The sequence below is a fragment of the Lepidothrix coronata genome, unplaced genomic scaffold, assembly GCF_001604755.1.
Source record: "Lepidothrix coronata isolate B3197 unplaced genomic scaffold, Lepidothrix_coronata-1.0 Scaffold199, whole genome shotgun sequence".
NCBI lineage: Eukaryota > Metazoa > Chordata > Aves > Passeriformes > Pipridae > Lepidothrix > Lepidothrix coronata.
The window spans coordinates 44,801-62,145 of NW_016690379.1; the positions used below are offsets into that span (position 1 = coordinate 44,801).

The 17,345-nt window shown below is 51.4% G+C and overlaps 2 protein-coding genes and 1 long non-coding RNA gene across 3 annotated transcripts; 2 read left to right on the top strand and 1 right to left on the bottom strand.

Annotated features, from left to right (window-relative positions):
• The first annotated feature begins 738 nt into the window (after nt 1–738).
• On the top strand, nt 739–3,441 carry YOD1 (YOD1 deubiquitinase). Its single transcript, XM_017832182.1, has 2 exons — nt 739–946; nt 1,509–3,441. The coding sequence occupies exons 1-2, from the start codon at nt 739–741 to the stop codon at nt 2,213–2,215; spliced, it is 915 nt and encodes a 304-aa protein (XP_017687671.1). The 3' UTR covers nt 2,216–3,441.
• Nucleotides 3,442–4,564: 1,123 nt separating this feature from the next.
• LOC108505827 lies at nt 4,565–8,739 on the bottom strand. The gene is made up of 3 exons (XR_001877596.1): nt 8,633–8,739; nt 7,366–7,726; nt 4,565–4,640 (listed from the first exon to the last, which is right to left on the bottom strand). It is a non-coding gene; the product is annotated as an uncharacterized LOC108505827 (long non-coding RNA).
• Nucleotides 8,740–9,092: 353 nt separating this feature from the next.
• Nucleotides 9,093–16,283, top strand: CUNH1orf116 (chromosome unknown C1orf116 homolog). Its single transcript, XM_017832180.1, has 4 exons — nt 9,093–9,182; nt 12,085–12,214; nt 13,604–13,781; nt 14,245–16,283. Exons 2-4 carry the CDS (start codon nt 12,128–12,130, stop codon nt 15,405–15,407), a joined length of 1,428 nt encoding a protein of 475 aa, XP_017687669.1. The 5' UTR covers nt 9,093–9,182; nt 12,085–12,127; the 3' UTR covers nt 15,408–16,283.
• Nucleotides 16,284–17,345: the final 1,062 nt, after the last annotated feature.

The window sequence follows — 17,345 nt, forward strand, 5'->3', positions numbered from 1 at the left end:
ATGCAAATCCGCTATGCAAATGAGCGCCGGGCGCGCGGGAAAAAGGGGGCGGCCGGGAGCGCGGTCCGCGCCGCGCGTGCGCTGTATGCAAATGAGGCGGGGCGGGGCCTCGGTGCTATACAATAGGGACACTATTATTATGCAAATGAGATGGGCGGTGCCACCGCGGTCAGTGCAAATACACACAGTCCCGCCTCTATGCAAATGAGATGGGCGGTGACGCCTCGCGCTGTGCAAAGGAATACACACAGCTGCCCCTCTCTATGCAAATGAGATGGGCGGTGTCGCCCCGCACTATGCAAATGAGATCCACATAGCACCCGCCTCTATGCAAATGAGACGGGCTGTGCCGTCGCGCTACCTAAATCAGACAGGCGTGGTCGTGTCATGCAAATGAGAAGGGGGCGGAGCCTTGCGACACGCAAAGGAGGTGGCCGGCGCTGCCGTCGCGCGCTGTGCAAACGTGATATACACGGTGGCCAAGCACTGTATGCAAATGAGATGGGCGGTACCGCCGTTGTTACGCAAATGAGACACACACAGCGATCTGTTTTATGCAAATGAGATGGGCGGTGCCGCCGGGCGCTATATGCAAATGAGCTCCTCGCGGTGCCCCGCCCCCTACGCAAACCAACCAACCGGCGCCGCCGCCGCCGCCGCGCTGCGGGCGCCGCCCCCGGCGCGCTCTCGCGAGAGCGGGCGGGGCGGGCGGGCGGCGGTGCCGGTGCGGGGGCCGCGATGCTGCGGCTGCGCTGCAAGGCCCGCAGCGGGTCCCACGCGCTGCCCGCGCTGTCCCCGCACTCCCCGCTCCGCGACATGCAGGCCGCGCTGGCCGCGCTCACCGGCGTGCCCGCCCCCGCCCAGCGCCTGCTGCTCGGCTTCCCGCCGCGCTCCCTCGACCTCAGCGACGGCGAGCGGCGGCTCGGCGAGCTCGGCATCCACTCGGGTGAGGAAGGGGGAGGGGGGGGAGCGATGTAATTAATGTAATTACGTTAATTAGAGAGGCCGTGGCGCGCACGCCCGTCATCAGCCGGCGGCCGGGCCGGTTCCTGTCCCAGGGAGGTGTCAACACCCGGCTCGGGAGCGTTTCCTGCTCGGGGAGCGCCGGTGGTGCTTTGGCGGCGTCCCGGGGGTCCGGCGGCAGCGGCGCGGGGCTGGAGGGGACGGGACCGGGACACGCCAGGTGAGTCCCCCCGGGGCCGCTGTGCTGCCCCCGGCTGCTTGGATAGAGCTCTTTTCCATCGGGATACTGAGCTGTGGCTGCCCCAGCCCTGGAAGTGTCCAAGGCCAGGTTGGACGGGGCTTGGAACCTGGGCTAGTGGAGGGTGGAACTGCGTGATCTTTAAGGTCCCTTCCAACTCAAACCATTCCACGGTTCCATGATTCTGTTCTATGACCCTCAGCAACAGCAACAACACCACCACAGCTGTGTTGTTGTGTTTTAACAGCAGCTTTGAACTCCACCTGCTTGCGTCCCTCTCACCTCTCCCATGTCTCCCCTCTGGCAGGTGACACCCTCATAGTCGAGGAGGACACGTCCAAGCCCGAGCCCGACCCGCCTGTGGTGGCCAAGAGAACCATGTCCCACCCGCTCAGGGAGGCCGTGCCCGTGCTGGCCAGGAGGGTGGTCCCAGCAGACAATTCCTGCCTGTTCACCAGCGTGTCCTACGTGGTGGAGGGCGGCGTGTACGACCCCGGCTGCGCCCCGGAGATGCGGAACCTCATCGCCCAGATCGTGGCGAGCGACCCCGAGTCCTACTGCGAGGCCGTGCTGGGCAAAACCAACAGGGAGTACTGTGACTGGATCAGGAGGGAGGACACCTGGGGGGGGGCCATCGAGGTGTCCATCCTCTCCAAGTTCTACCAGTGCGAGATCTGCGTGGTGGACACGCAGACCGTGCGCATCGACCGCTTCGGGGAGGACGCCGGCTACGCCAAGCGCGTCCTGCTGATCTACGACGGGATCCACTACGACCCCCTGGAGCGCCGGATCCCCGACTCGGACATTCCCCCCCAGACCATCTTCTCCACGAGTGACGACGTGGTGCTGGCGCAGGCCCTGGAGCTGGCGGACGAGGCCAGGAGGAAGAGGCAGTTCACGGACGTGAACCGCTTCGCCCTGCGGTGCATGGTGTGCCAGAAGGGACTCACGGGGCAGCTGGAGGCCAGGGAACACGCCAAGGAGACTGGACACACCAACTTCGGGGAGGTGTGACACGGGCAGCATGAGGATGGTTCCATCAACTACCTCACCGGTCCAGGATCAGATTCTGGATTCCCCCAGATAAGCTGTTTGTAACCGTAAAAACAACTCCGTTCGTGACAGAAGAAAAAAAAAAAAAATAGAAAAGCTTGAAAAGCAAAGTAGCAAAGTTAACTTCCTGGTGGCCAGGTTTGGGAATAGGGGATTGGAAATAGGGATCTCCTCGCATAGCAGGTGGTGGTGGACAGGGGCAGCTACACCTCGATTCCTGGAATAACCTTGTGTGTGTGTGGTCTGAGCAGACGGACACAATCGGGCTCAACACTGGTGGAAAATCCACCTCTGAGTTGCTGAGTGAACCTCTCTACGTTTTCCAAGTAATTAATCCAAAGGTTTGGGAAACACACATAGCAGCATTACTTACACTAAGAATTAGGCTCTGCACGTGGGAGCACTTCTCAGAGGAGAAGCTGCTCGTGTGATAGAAATAGCAAATACAACATCAAAATGCAATTTGTAGTAAAAAGAGGATCTCAGAGCTGCCCTACACCATGTTACCATCAGGAGCAGACTGTAGTTTGTGTGAAGAGAAACTTTAGGGAAAGAAGTGGCCTCTAAGCTTTAAGGTAGCCTTCTTTAAATTAATGAGTAGATGGATAAGTGTTGAATAAACCTATTAATCCTCCATAGGTAGTTTTTAGTTGCTTGAAAAAAAATAACTCTCAACCCCCCTGGTGTTTACACTGCATCAGAACGTAGGCATGTTTTCCTGGAATACTTGGTATTCTTCTTCTTAATAGTATTGGAAATTATGGCAAGAGGGAAATAAGTAGTTAGGGAAGTGACTTAATTTGCATCTGTTAAATACATTTAAGCAGACTTTACTTGAGTAGAGCCAGTCATGGCCATAGTGTTACAAAGCTGTTCCAGGTTCCAAATACTGTATTATGAGCACTTTAAGGTTGAGTTCTCACTCTTTGCTGATAATAAGTTTTGCCCTTTAAAGGCCAGAGTGCTGAGCCAGAAGGGAGGCTTGAAGTTTCTTCATCTGCTTTCTGCCTTAATGTGTTTGTTTTATCACTGGTGACTGTAGAGTAGCAAGACTTTTAATTCTGATAATGAAAGGTGCAGTTGAAATTTCAGAACAAAATAAGCTGTATTTGTACTGTCGAGTATCAGGGAAGATTAAATGGGTTTAATATCCCTCCTCACAGTGGGGTTGTGAGGCTTAACTGCAAGTGCTTTTGAGGTTTTTTAAAAGGTGCTGTAAAGGTGCATATTACTGAAGGGGATTTTTTTTTTTTCCTTTGAAATGCCTGCAACACATACTTGTTTCTTAAATTTTAAAATATTCTTTGCCTGCCATTTTTCTGTTACTGTCTTGGGTGACCTTCCTTGCACTTTTAAAACGGGGAGCAAGAACGTGCATCTATCTTTGGACTGAGGCAGAAAAAAACCCCACTTTCCACGTGGAACCTAAAATCCAGTTTTAAAGGCCTCCATTCCTTAAGGCACCTGACTAAAGTGGTGCAGCAGAACCCCCTTTTCTACACAAAAATCACGTTTCACTGAAGTTCTCAGCGAAAGCTCCCGGTTGGATCTTGAAACACGGGAAGGTCTTATTGAAGAAGAAACATAATTACACAAGTGCTTTTCTGAATTAAGGCATGAATAATTAAAGACTAGAATCACCAAGAGCACTATGGACCAGGTTTGGTTTTAATTCAGTATTAAAATAGCACTGTTGAAAGTTTCCTGTAGAAAACCATTTAGCTTCCAGTGTTAAACCCCGCTCTGCTTTTAGCCTGTCATTAGGAAAAGAAGGAAAAAAAACAAAAACCCCAAAACCCAACATTAAAACCAGCCCTCTAGAAGCTGATGCTTAAAAACCTAAAGAAATACCCGCCAGTTCAAAGGAACTTGAAGATTACACTGTGTTATAACTACTTGAGCTGAAATCCTGTCCAGGAATGAGACCAAGAGACTGTCAATCCCGAGGCGTGTTCCCAGCTTCCCCATGGAAGCCATGAGATGCCTTGGGCAAGGAGCTGATCCTCACCCTTTGCCATCTGTAAAATGGACACAAAAACCTACCTCAGAGAGGTGCACGAGGTGTCTTTGGGTGTCTTTGAAACAGGAGTGGAAGATCCATATTTATTGTCTGCCATGTTTGCAAACGCATTTGACTTCGGGGAGCAACACTTAGATTTTGGCTTCGTGTCCTTGGATGGTTTTCTCAAAGTGTGTAAAAACATCTTGTTTTTGTTGTTGTTTTGGTATTTCTCAGTTGCAGTATTTTTTCAAATTAGCATTCTTTAATCCAGAGTGTTTAGCTTTGCTAGATCATGTTTGCCTTGGAAATCTGCTGACAGAGAGAATCAGTTCCGTTTGAGGGAGACGTGTCACTTATCACTGCTTGGATGTTTTCTTTTGTTGCCTAGAAAATAAAATCTCTTTGCTTAAAAAAAAAAAAAATAAATCTCAACTGAACTTCTGTAATTCATGGCTGTAAAAGTTCACAGTGTTACAGGCTGACAGACTCAAAGAACAAGTAACCTCAGGTACTGACTGAGTCAAAAAACCACCTGTGATTTTCCTAAACTGGCCCAAACAGAAGTATCTACATTATTTCAAATGTAAGGTCTGGGTAGATTTAAAGTACAACTCCCTTTCTTTCAGGGTTTGTTTTTTTTTTTAGTACCTTTTAACCAGGATTTGCCTGCCTTTAATGATACCTTTAGGGAATTATCACAAAAATGACATCCTGCTATTAGTGGGATGAACTTCCAAACATCACTCCTACATTTGCACTGAACTGTGATTAAATGTACAGCAAGATGTTAATTAGGGATATTTTAGACTAGAGCTGGTGTGGGACACAGGTACAGGCAGGGAATAGTCTCACCTGGCAAGAGCAGTCTGGAAAGTCTCTATAATACTGACTTATGTCCTTACCATCATTTCTGTTCTCACACACACTTAAAAGAAGCCTTAAATTCCCAGGTTGCCCAGAGGAGCTGTGGCTGCCACATCCCTGGAAGTCTCCAAGGCCAGGTTGGAGCAACCTGGGATTGTGGAAAGTGTCCCTGCCTGTGGCAGGGGGTTGGAACTAGATCATATTTAAGGTCCTTTCCAACCCAAACTGTTCTGGGATTCTGGGATTCTATGATAAATATCAAGAGATACCTGAGATACCAGGACTCAGAGAATTTTACATACCTCCAGAATCTTTTATGCATTGAAATGTATAAATCATTAAATACACTTTACAAATATTTGGGCTCAGTGGTACACAGATCTAGTCCATGGATGCCATAGACTGAAACACCAGTCTTGGGAGAAAATCAGTAATACCCTGAATTTCTCAAGGGCAAACCCAATTCCTTAGTTCTGGATGAACTCAGATAAAAAGAGCACTGAGAAAAGGAACATCTTGTTCCATGGTACAGAAACAGCATCTTAAATCAGCACCTTTCCATGTGCAGGGTCACAGGAGGAGCCACTGGTGACAGTCTGGGGACAGTCTCCTGTTCCTATACAACTTTCATCAGGAACTGGTGGAGAACGTCACAGTGCTACAGTTGTGATCAGTCCTGAGGCAACAACCCACTGTGAAACTGCACCACAGAACACAATGTTCATTTTTAAAGCTCTCTGACCCAAACAAAGTTATCTATTTGCCCTTCTCCACCTTAGAGGAGCAGGAGAGGCACAAAGGAGAAAAAGCGGAATTTCTCTGCCTGAAACACAGAAACCCACGTGTTGGGGCAGTTTCTGAGAAATCAGACTGACACACAACCTCTGAATCATCTGTGTTTGGCTGATTTTACTGCCCCTGCCCTGCACCAACCCACCCATGGGCCAGCCCTGCCAACCCCTCCCTGCCAGGGAAACTCTTAATAAGAGGAACACAAAGTTTTCAGCTTGCTACTTTGAAAATTACAACCATCCTACAATTAAATGTCTGCCTGCATTTTAAATCAAACTGCATCCAGCTGTAAAACTGCCATCAGGTTTGCTCTGCTCTGGCCTGGGCAGAGTAAAATTCCTTCAAATTGGGTGAAATCAATATTGTATTTTCACCAATCTGAGCACCAGAATGGTTTCTGTTACGGAAATGCAATAGGGAGTTAACAAAATTAGGTTGGCCAAGATTGCAGTTTCCTCATCTATTATTTTTAATTAAAGCCTTGAGGAAAATGTTGGGGAACTGTATTATACCTTGAGAGCTGCCTTCTCATTTCTGGTGTTGAGTTAATGGCAGCCAAGCTATGGAAACACATCACTTCAGCTCTCTCCCTCTGTTCTGTAAAATAGAGATAATAAATAGAGTTCCTTGGCCATATTAGGGTTTAATGACTTCTGTAAACTGCTGTGGAATAGCAGGCAACAACTACCTGGTATTTTCCATAACTGATTTGTCAGCACACAGGCTGTGCCTGCAATTTGGTTTAAGGAAAGTGTCCAACAGCCCCACAGAGTCAAATAAACGTCTTAAGCTGACAGGAATCTTATCAGTGACGCCATGTGGATGTGTTTCCTTCGGGGCCAGCCCTGAATCATTTGTGTTTATGGACAGGGTGGGGCCCAGCGGGTCTGAGAACGTGCCAAAGTCCTTTCAGGGCATTGTGAAGTTTTCCCTGCATCATTTGACTCCTTGCATGTACTTCGTGCCATATATATGAAATCAGACCTTGTTTTGGGTCAGAGCTATTTATATTCGGTGGAGGAAGAGGAGGAATGTGGAAAAAGAACAGGTTCTTCCTGGGCATCTGATTCAGAGGAGCTCAAGATTTCTCTTAATGGATCATGACACTTTCCTGACCCGCACAGGGCTCTGCAGGCAGCCAGCTCTGCCTGTTTTATTGCACACATTCGAGGCCTTGTGCTGTCAGGACACCCTCACGCTCTCCTGTTGCTCATTCACACGCTGTTTGCGGTGAAATAACAAAATAACTCCTCGTTTTGATTTGCTCCCCCCTCTTAAAGCAGCCTCAGCACTGAAGCACAACTCAGCAAAACCGGGCGAGACCTTAAAACTTCAATTTAAATTTAAAATTAATTAATCAATTCAAAAGAGATAACTGATTTTAACATTTAGCATTAAAAAGACTTAATTATTTTTAACATTCAACATTTAAACTCTGTTTAAATCGCCTCACCATCCAGCAGGACACCGGTTAACACCCCCGGAGCGGCTCCACCGGTCCTGCCCCCAGCGCCCATCCCCGGCTGTCGCAACGTGCTCCGAATGTGCCGCGTCCGCATCCCTTCCCCGCTGCGGGCCGGCGTGGGAGAGCAGGAACGGCTGGGGCTGGCTGGGCTTATCAGCAGCCTCCGGCTTCTTGATTTGCTCCTCGGCACACGTCCCCCTTTGTAACAGCCCCAAAGCCGGCGCTCAGCACTGCCGGTGGGAGCTTCCTGGCTCAGCTGCTTTCTTTTCTCCCCGTCTTTAATTAGCTGATGTTTCCACTTCCCTGTTCTGCGTGGAGAAGGGAACATGCGTTGCAACACGGCCTTTCGCTGAAAATACGACTTTAAAAAAAAAAAATAAAATAAAAAAATCACCGAAGCGCAAAAACGTGAATGAATCCGGCGACTGTGCCAGTGCTGGAGATTTCCTGCAGGGGTTCTGCTTGGATGTTTGTGGTTATTCAGTGAGAAGCACCTCGCAGAGCAGGTACAAGTCTGGGGGAGGAGAGGGGAGAGGGGGGAGCAACGGCCAAAGCGCTGTTTATCAGCGAGAAAAGCTCTGATTTTAATAGCAGAGCCCAAAGTCGGGGTAATAACAAACCACTGCCTTCTCTCAGCTGCCTCTGCAGCACCACCTGGGCAGATCGGGGGCTGGGGGTCGGTGTCACCCTGCACGAGGTCCTGCAGGATGGACAAACTGGGCTCGTCTTTGCCTTCCCCTGGAGGGAGGCAGCAGAGGTGGTACCCTCGTGCTCGGAGAAGGGGCTGCTGCCGCGGGAAATGCCTCAGCAGAGTTTCTGAGAATGTATCAGCGTGAAGAGGAATGGACTTGTAGAGGGGCCCGATGTAAGGAAATATTCCAGGAGGGGCAAAGGGACCTGCAAGTCGGTGCTGGCACAACGAGCCCTGGAGAGGCACAGACCTGGGCACCCCCTTCCCTAGCACGTAAATAAAGCTCAGTGGCGAAGCTTCCCTTCCAAAACACTTCCTACCTGTCCTTACAACCTCCTGCCAGCGCACAGCAGCACGCAGCAAACTTCTGGCCTCTGGGAAGCTCTGCTGATCTACAAGTACATACCTGTTCTAGCACAGTCTGTGTTTTTTAAGAGCCGAGAGAAGGAACCGGCTCCTACCCCAGAGCCTGCGGGACCTCCTGCACAAACCACCTGGGAGAAGAAACCTGTTGTGGGGGTGACGCGTTTCAGGGCGCAAACGCCCAGCCAGGGACGTAATTACCGTGTACAAAGGCTTTTTGGTCAGGGCAGCAGCTCGGAGTGCCCCGAGTGTCAGCGAGCAGCTATGCGGCAGAACAGGATGTCGGATTAAGGAGTCTCCGGCGAAACCCGTGCCGAGGACATCAGAGGACACCCGGCGGAGCAGGGAAGTGAGTGAGCTGGGTGGTACCAGCCCGCAGCCTCCCGGGTGCTGCCTGTGCTGGCTCAGAGAGCTCGGCACGCCACGACCCAGCGCTCTGGGGTCACGGCATGGAGGAGTTTTAGGGGCTCGGCGGTGCCCTGAGCCCAGCCCGGAGCAGCAGGAAAGATGCCCTGCGTGGGGGCAAGATGAATTTCTGTCGCCCCGGTGCTCGTGGCTGCAGGTGAGGGGCCGGGGATCGCTGTACCTGCAGAGCTCCGGCCCGCCCAGCACCCGCGCAGCCTCATCTCCGCCGGGGAGGAGGGTTAATGTGTAACCCGGCTCTGTTTGGTTAGCCCAGAAAAGCAAAGAAGTCCTGGGATAGGCGCAGCCGGGACAAGGAATTGGGCAGCACGCGACGACGGACGGCCTGGTAAAAAAAAAAAAAAAAAAAAAAAAAAGAAAAAAAATACAGATTAATAATAATAATAATCTATATTCCTTCTTGTCCTTTGCTTTCTGTGCTTTTCCTGCTCGATGGGCTGCGGGTTGAGGGGCTGAGCGTCTCTGCCTGGGTGGGATGGGGGGTGCTCTGGGTGCCTGCAGGGCTTTGCTTTGGAAGGGTGAAATGTGGTGGAGGTGTCACCAGCAAAGCTGGTTTGAAGGTGGTGGTGGGAGACAAGCTGGGGAGACCCACAGCTGCTGGGGAAACTTGTGCTCAGGACAGCAAATAGCTCGGGCAGCTGCTGCATGTGCTTAATTTACTTGTTTAAATAGGAGAAACTATAGATCTGCCACCATCCCCTTTCCCCCTGAGGTGGGATCCATCCTGCTGTGCTGCTCAGAGCAGGAGCAGCTGGGACGGTGCCTGCAAAGGGGGGGTTTTGCTTTCATTTGTGTTTCGGGCTGGCCAGGACAAAGCCAAGGCAGGAGGGGTTCAGCTGCTCTGCCTCAGATGGCAAAACCACCGAGGTCCTTTAGCATTGCTGGAGAGCTGGGATAGGGAGCTTGGAGTGGTGCTGGCTAAAAGAAAGTAGCCTCTTCACATAAAGCAATTAGCATTAATTGCTACCCAGCACGTCTTTGATGTTTGAGGGCTCCGTGGGCTTTGCAAAGGACAGTTATGGCAGCGGCCACGGAGGCTGAGGGAAACTGGCTTTTTGTTTTAGATAAAAACCAGCTTCTTCCAATAGAATTTTTAGTGGTGGAAGAGCTACACAGCACTGAAAACCAGGTATAAACCAGCTTTTCAAGTACCACGTCTTTAAACGCTCGGTCGCGTTTTTAGTTTGTGGCTGTTCCTCGGCGAAAAGGAGGAACCGTAAAATCCTTCTGAATCACGAAAACTGGGGGGGTTCAACGCTGATTTTTTTTCCCCCCTTTCCTGAGTTATGCATTGGAGCCATAATCGCATCAGAGAACTGGTGGGCAGGAAAATGAACTTCTTGTTTTGGTGCAGATCCTCTCCAGCGCCCGGCGAGCTCGGGGCTGAACTTTGCCTCCCCGTGAGCTGGGGCTCGGCGGCTGCCAAACCTTTGGCAGCTGCTTTAGGTCTCTACAAGCACTGTTTGAATGAGAGGAAATTAGTTCTTTAGTGGACTGAAGATGGTGGGCATCCTCATGGAGAAACTGGCTCCCTCCCACTCAGACACAGCTGGCCCCAGCCAGCTGCCAGCTCAAGTTAAAGCAAGACTTTCACTTCCCCAGAAGTGTTTTGCTCTTTCAGATTTGGGAGGGAGGCAGCGAGAGGCATTAAAACAATCATGGTCAAGCCTCTTGCTACTTAGAAGTAGATATAAATCTACAGATCTGTATATCTAATTGTGATATAAATCTAAATTTCACGTTGTGGGTGTTCAAGTGCACAGCAAAACTGTGCAGAAGCCTGAAGTCCCCTAAACTCAGCAGGTATCTGCTTCCTGACAGCTCAAAGCCCTCTCTATGAAGTGATCTGAATTCAAAGGATCCAGGGAATTGCTGTTTCAAAGCCACCACTTACTGCAACGTCATTTAAGCAGTAAATAATGCAAAGCCAAGACTGAAATATTAAACTCCTCCTGCATGGAAGGATTAGATCTGTCAGGGCGTGGGCGTCGAAATCTGATTTTTGTGGCGTATTCCAATTACAAAGGAATTCTTTCAGGGTCTAACGCTCCGAACAAGCAGCCAGTTCTGCTCACTTATCTCTGGATCTAATTCCCTGATCCTGCTACAGGCAAAAAGAAAAAAAAAAAGCAGCAGCAGTTTGTTCCTGTGGCCAGGTTACAGCACAAAGAGCTCCTCTGTCTCCCGCCGAGAAAATCCTCTCGCGTGGGTCCCCGTGTGTGGCAGGGGGGGGTTGTTTTGCTGCTCCCATTCGCCCCCGCAGCCCCAGTTCCCTCCTGAAGAAGGGGGTGGTGCGTGTGAAGGAAACTAATTGGTGGTGCCAGGGAATTTTGGAAGCTTCCATGCTTTACATCCATAAGTAATTACACCTTCCGTGGGCGCTCGGCCCGTCCCCGGGGGCAGCAGAGCTGTAACTGTCCCCTCTGCCACCCAGGACCCTGCTCTGGGGTGGTTTCGGGGTTGGGAACCTCAGTTCAGGGTGTTTGTCAGGCAGCTGCTGCCATTGGGGTCCCTCTGGTGTTTGGGGTCTGGGCTGCATCCAGAAGAGCATCAGGGGGGCATTGAAGTGAGCAGAGGGGACATCGAGGTGCTCTTTGCAAACCCCTGGGGCAGCTGCAGCCTGAGGACGGCCCCTGCATGCCCTGATCCCTGCAAGCTGTACCCAAACACACCCAGGCATGCCCTGAAGGTACAGGGGCACCTCCCTGAGGGCACCTCCCTGGGGGCACCTCCCCATGGCTCCCCAAGGAAGGGTGGCAGAGGAAGCTCTTTGCCAGGAGGAAGCTCCTGATAGAGCAAGGATGTGAGTAAACAGCAGCATTTCGAGTCAGCACGTTCAGAAGTTCAAGCTGCAGGGCTGGCAGAGGGCGTGGTGGAGGGAAGAGGTCCCATGAGCCAGGGCTGGGACTTGAGCTGGGGCAGGATCTCTGCTGCTGAGCTCTGAGGCTGAGCTGGGCTTACACAGCTTTTTCCCTTGCCTAATCCACCCCTCCGAGATGATTAGAGACTCACCAACACGAGCTGGCCGTGGATGGGCTGTTCCAGAGCTTGTCCCATCTGGGGAAAACTTCAGTTCGAGGATGCTTTGAAACAGCCCAGCTGTGTCTTCCCCTGGAGAGAGCAGCCTAAGATGGAGCACATTTATACCCACCCAGCAGCTTCAGAGCCTCCCTCCAGCTGAGCCAGGGGGGAATCTCACACCTTAATGCTTCTCCTTTCTCCTGCTCCAGCCGGGATACTGCCCCCGTGCCAGACGCCACGGCAGCCCAGGATATGCCCAGGAAGGAGCTGGGGATGGCTGGCTGCAACTCTGGCAGCTGTGACAGCATGGTCAGCACGGCCTCCAACCACTCACAGCGGGTAAGTCACCCTGGTGTCATCAGCTTGGGCGTGGAGGGGCTCAACTTGCCCCTATGGGCAGCTGAGGAAGGATTTTGGTCAGATCTCTGCTCCAAACCGCTCTCCATCGGTGCTTTGGAAGCACCTGGGGGCCCTGAGACAGCACCATGCTCAGAGCAGCACAAGGACCAAATTAATCCCTGCCCCAGAGCACTCCCAGACTTCCCATCCTGCCAGGGGTGCGGCAGCACTCGGGAGCCTTCGCTCCTGAAAGGTGTCCTTTGGGACATGACCCCAAGAGCCCAGTGGCTCCTGTGCTGCCCAGAGGTGCAGATGGAGGGCAGGGGGGGCCTGGCCATGCCCCAGTGAGGGGTTAGACCAGTTGGATCACTGGGTCAGACTGGCTCCAGCAGGGGAGACAGCGAGCTGTGCTCCTCCCAGCTGCCAAGAGATTCATTTCCCAGTTAAGGCACAGAGGAGTTTGGACCATGGGTGTAGATGTGTAATTTTTCACTATCTGTCCATTAAAGCTTGTTTGTCTCCCAAGACTGATTCCAAGATTGATGGACTAATTACACCCTGTCTGACTTGGAGCATAATTGATATGTGGAAGTGCAGCACTCAGTCCTGACAGGTTTTCCATTTGATGTATTGCAAACCAGAACCAAACCCTCTGAATTTAATAGGGATGGAAAAACTGGTTGTGATATTGCACGGCAAAAGATTTGGATAAGTGTCTCTGCAAAACAGCTCCACCTGGGATAATTCCTCCTCTGTGTTTGTTGATCTGATGCACACTCCATCCTGTCCTGCACTTCATTTTTTTCCATGATATATTGCAGGAATCCCCTTGTAACCTGGCATTTCCACAGCAATATCTGATATTACAATATCATATCTCCTGGTACTCAAAATACAACAAAAATTAAACAGGGTCTTGCTGAGGTATGAATGGGAGGACATGGAGAGTTCATCACCTGCACAGAAACCTTCAGTACTTAGGATTTTTCTAAGGTTCAGCATTGCTGAGCAGGACAGGTGTCTTTACCAATAGATCACCCATGTAACCCATCTGCTCATATTTCAGAGTAAATTAAAGAACTAGAAGGTAGAGGCCAAGTTTTCAAGTTCAGAATAACCCATCTTCTGACACACAGAGTGGGGCAATATAAAAATGGCTTTAAGTATATATATATATATATATATTTCTATTTTAGAGGAAGTTGTATATACATTTTTCTTATATTTTTTTTTGTCTATTTTTTGGTGGTTGCAATACCAGTTTTTGGAATAGCCACTGGCCCAAGTCTCCTGGCCAGGAGCTGTCACAGGCTGCCTCTTAACTACCAGGACATTAAACAGAAAACACCTCTGTCTCCTACCTTTACTGCTCCATGTTCTTTTTTCCAGAGTGATAACAGCTACGACTATTTATCTGTGGAAGAGAAGGAGTGTTTGATGTTCTTAGAAGAAACCATTGGCTCACTGGATGCAGAAGCAGACAGTGGGGTCTCCACTGATGAGACTGACTATGCAGAGCCCTCCAAGCTGCCTGGGACGTGGCCCAAGAAAGACCCCGTGGGCCGAGGTAAGCAGGAAACCCTTCTCCAGGATTTGTGTGCAGAGGGAATGTCTCATGGGGAGCATTCCCTTGGCAGGGAGGGGAGGGGCAGTGCCCCAGTTTTATTTGTGTGGTGAGGCACAGCCAGGTGATTTCCATCCCTCGCTGTGGGCACCAGTTGCCTTCTCCTGGTTCTCCCGGGCAGCTTTGGAGCAAGGTCAGCAGGACCACAGGGCAGAGCACCTCTGCTCATGCTCCCAGCAGGCTCACACAGATTAACCTCCTTCACCAGGTGCTTTGTCAAACCCAAAGTGTGTCTGTCTGACTTCCCAGGCAGTGACAGGTCAGCTGGAGTCAGGGTGAGCTCTGGGGGCAAGTCCTGAGCCGTGGCTGTGCTGGCTCAGCGGGTGTGAAGTGTGTCCTGCAGACAGGAAGGTGCCCTGAGCCCATGTGTGGGATGGTGGGTGACTTCATCTCTCTCTTTCCCCAGATTTGGGAAATGGGGCTCCCCCTCCAAGCAGAGGTCAGCGTGCAGCTGAACAGAAGAGTGGCAAGAGCATCTCTGCCTCCTCCAGCTCAGCTCCAGCAGTGGTTCCAAGCCCAGGCTATTTCAGTCTTCCAAGGAATATCCCTGCAGCAAACAGAGCTCCTGACAGCAAGGTGATTGTCCACACAGAAAAGGACCCGGTGCCAGGACAAAAACCTTCACAGGAGGACAGGCTTGACCAAGCCAACACAAGAAGCCATGCGAAGTCCATGGGATCTTTGATTATCCAACCTCAAGATCCCTTCCAGGATGACCAGGTGACCCACGAGTGGTCACGCAGCAATCGCTCAGATGCCAAGGCGGAAACAGCCAAGGAGACCAAGACTTGGACTTCATGGGGCCAGCCAGAGAAATCCACACTGGAAGAGGCCTCTCAGGACCCTGATGCCAAGAGAGGGCCTCCAACTGCCCCCAAGCCACGAAAATTGCCACCAAATATTATCCTGAAAACCAGCAAAACCAGCCCGGTGCCGCTCGCCACGGAGCACAACCAGAAGGTAAAGGCACCACCTCCACCTCAGCCCAGCTCTGCCAGTGATGCCGCTGCTGAAAAGGTGAACCCCGGGCACCTCGACCCCAAGGAGAAGGAGAAAGCCCATCGGGAGGCACTGGAGAAGCTCGGACTGTCACAGGACAGGAGGGAGCCCAGCGCCCACCTCCAACCTCCCACACACCCCCAGCCAAGGGAGGCTCCGCTCCCCCTCCCTGGGGAGCCCGAGGCAGCAGGAATCCGACAAATAGCATTCAAATCCAACACCCTGGAGCGCTCTGGAGTGGGGCTGAGCAGCTACATGGCCAGCACCAAGGAGCAGAACGCCAAGAGCAGCAGCTCCCTGGGCAAGATGTCCTTCATCGAGCGGCTCGCCCCGAGCTTCCTCAGGGGCGGCCGCCCCCGGCCCGTGTCCCTCGTGGCGGGGAAGGACTTTGCTGGCCTGAAGGAGCAGGGGCAGGTGGAGCAGGAGAAGAGCAGCAAGAGGAGATCCCACCCTCTCCCGAGCTTCCCGAGGCCCTCCCGCTCCGCCGTCAGCGTGAAGATCTCCCCGAAGGGCACAACCGACGAGAACCGGCGGGAGGCACTGAAGAAGCTCGGCCTGCTGAAGGAATAACTCCACGGGCTGGTGGGAGAGGGGCTTTTCACCCCAAAATCCAGGTGCCTGCACTGCCTGTCCTCTGGCAGGTCACTCCTGTGCTGTGCTCTGCTGCTCTGGCAGCTCAGGAGAGGCCCCCGGAGGTGTTCGGAGCTTCACAACCAAATAAAGTAACGCCACGTGTACATAATATTTTGTACATAGCAAGTGTATATGAGCTATTTATATAAAGCATCACTCGGCATGTGGGCAGGGTGTGTTCTCCTACAAGGTCTGTAATGCATTTGGGGATCCACTGAAACAGGGAAGCCGTAGAATTAGGGGTTTGGCTTGTTTTAAAAGGGGTTGCCTGTGGATGAAGCCTTTCTGGGAAGAACTGCAGGACTCTGCTGTTCCTTCAGGACTTTTGGGGGGCTTTTTTAATTACATTTATCACAGCTTCTGAGGCCTGAGCGCTCACCTCCCACATGCAAGTGCCTCCCAGAGCCACCACTGCCACACACAAAACTATTGGACCAACAGGCACTGGAGGGGGCTCAGCAAAGCTCTCCCTCACACAGTGTCTGCTGGAGGGGCTGGAGGGCTGCCCACACATCCCACTGCCTCCTCTGTCACCCTGCTCTCCCACCCAGCCCCAGCCTCCTGGATCTGGCACTTGGCAGACGTATGAACGTCATGAAGTGACTGCTAAGAAGCAACAGGCTGTGTTGGTGTCAGATCCAGAAGTGCTGCCCAAAAACGAGAGAGATGCAAGCCTGAAACAACACCAACTCATTCCCTTTCAAACTCTCCTGGCATCTCTCAGCCCCAGCTGATGCTGCCAACATCTGTGCTGCTCACCTTTTATAACAGAGGTGGTTTATTTCTCTAATAAACTTGTATATGATCAGAAAATGACTGTGTAGTACAGATTTATGTTGCAATCAAAACTCTGGGAAAGCTAAATACCGCTTTTTAACCTTCAATATATCTTGATTTAAGGAGTGTGAGTCACCCAGGCAGCAGCTGGGCATTACAACTGATGGGTCTGAACCAGAGGCAGGGGATCCTGCACCCCAGGAGCCACAGAGATGGGATTTTGTGTAAGTGCACAACCAGCAGATGCAAAGTCTCCCATGGCAATCCCATGGAACAGCCTGGTCTGGTGGAAGGTGTCCCTGTCTAGATCAGGGGGGTGGAACAAGGTGAGCTTTGAGGTCCCTTTCAACCCAAACTGTTCTGTGATTCTCTGACTCCTGGCTCTCCCTGGGAGCACAAAGGGGGAATGTGGAATACCTGGTGCTCCTGTGTTTACTGGCAGGCTTGAACCAGCCTGATGTGCAGCCAGGCAGCAGGAGAGGTTCCACCCAGCCCTGAACTCCTCGGGCTGGAGACTTTCAAGTGCAAATGATTGACTTTAAAGGCAGGAAGAGCACTGTCTAAAGAGGAGAGGAAGATGCAAGGTTAAGCCCCAAGTAAAGGGGTCAGCCAAGCTCTTGCCTGGTTTAATGGTACATTTTCATCCATGTGCTCCTCTCCTCTGACCATTCCATCTTACCCCCAGCAGATTCCAGCTACTTAATGCTCTGTCTCACTGCTCATCACTTGCATAATGCAGATACATGACTGCTGCAGACTCGAAGGTAATCTCACCTCGATTATCTAATGAGAAAGGAGGAGAGCATTCAGGTCTCCCTTAAAGCATTTTTGGCCTGAAACAGAACCTAAACTTTTCTTAAAACCAAATCGTTTTGAAAACAAAAGGATTCTCTTCCAATCCTGGGTTTTAGTCAAAACCAGAATGTACTGGAGCCGTGAAAGCTGAGTTTTGATCAGATTTCCAGGCAGAAATCTCACTTCCAAAGATTGCTTATTAACCTGTGATGGGGCGGAGTGACGTTCATCAACAGGGGCTGTGCACATTGGAATGAAATGCAAACAAAAGAGACTAAATGAAAACAACCTTTAGCCACCAGG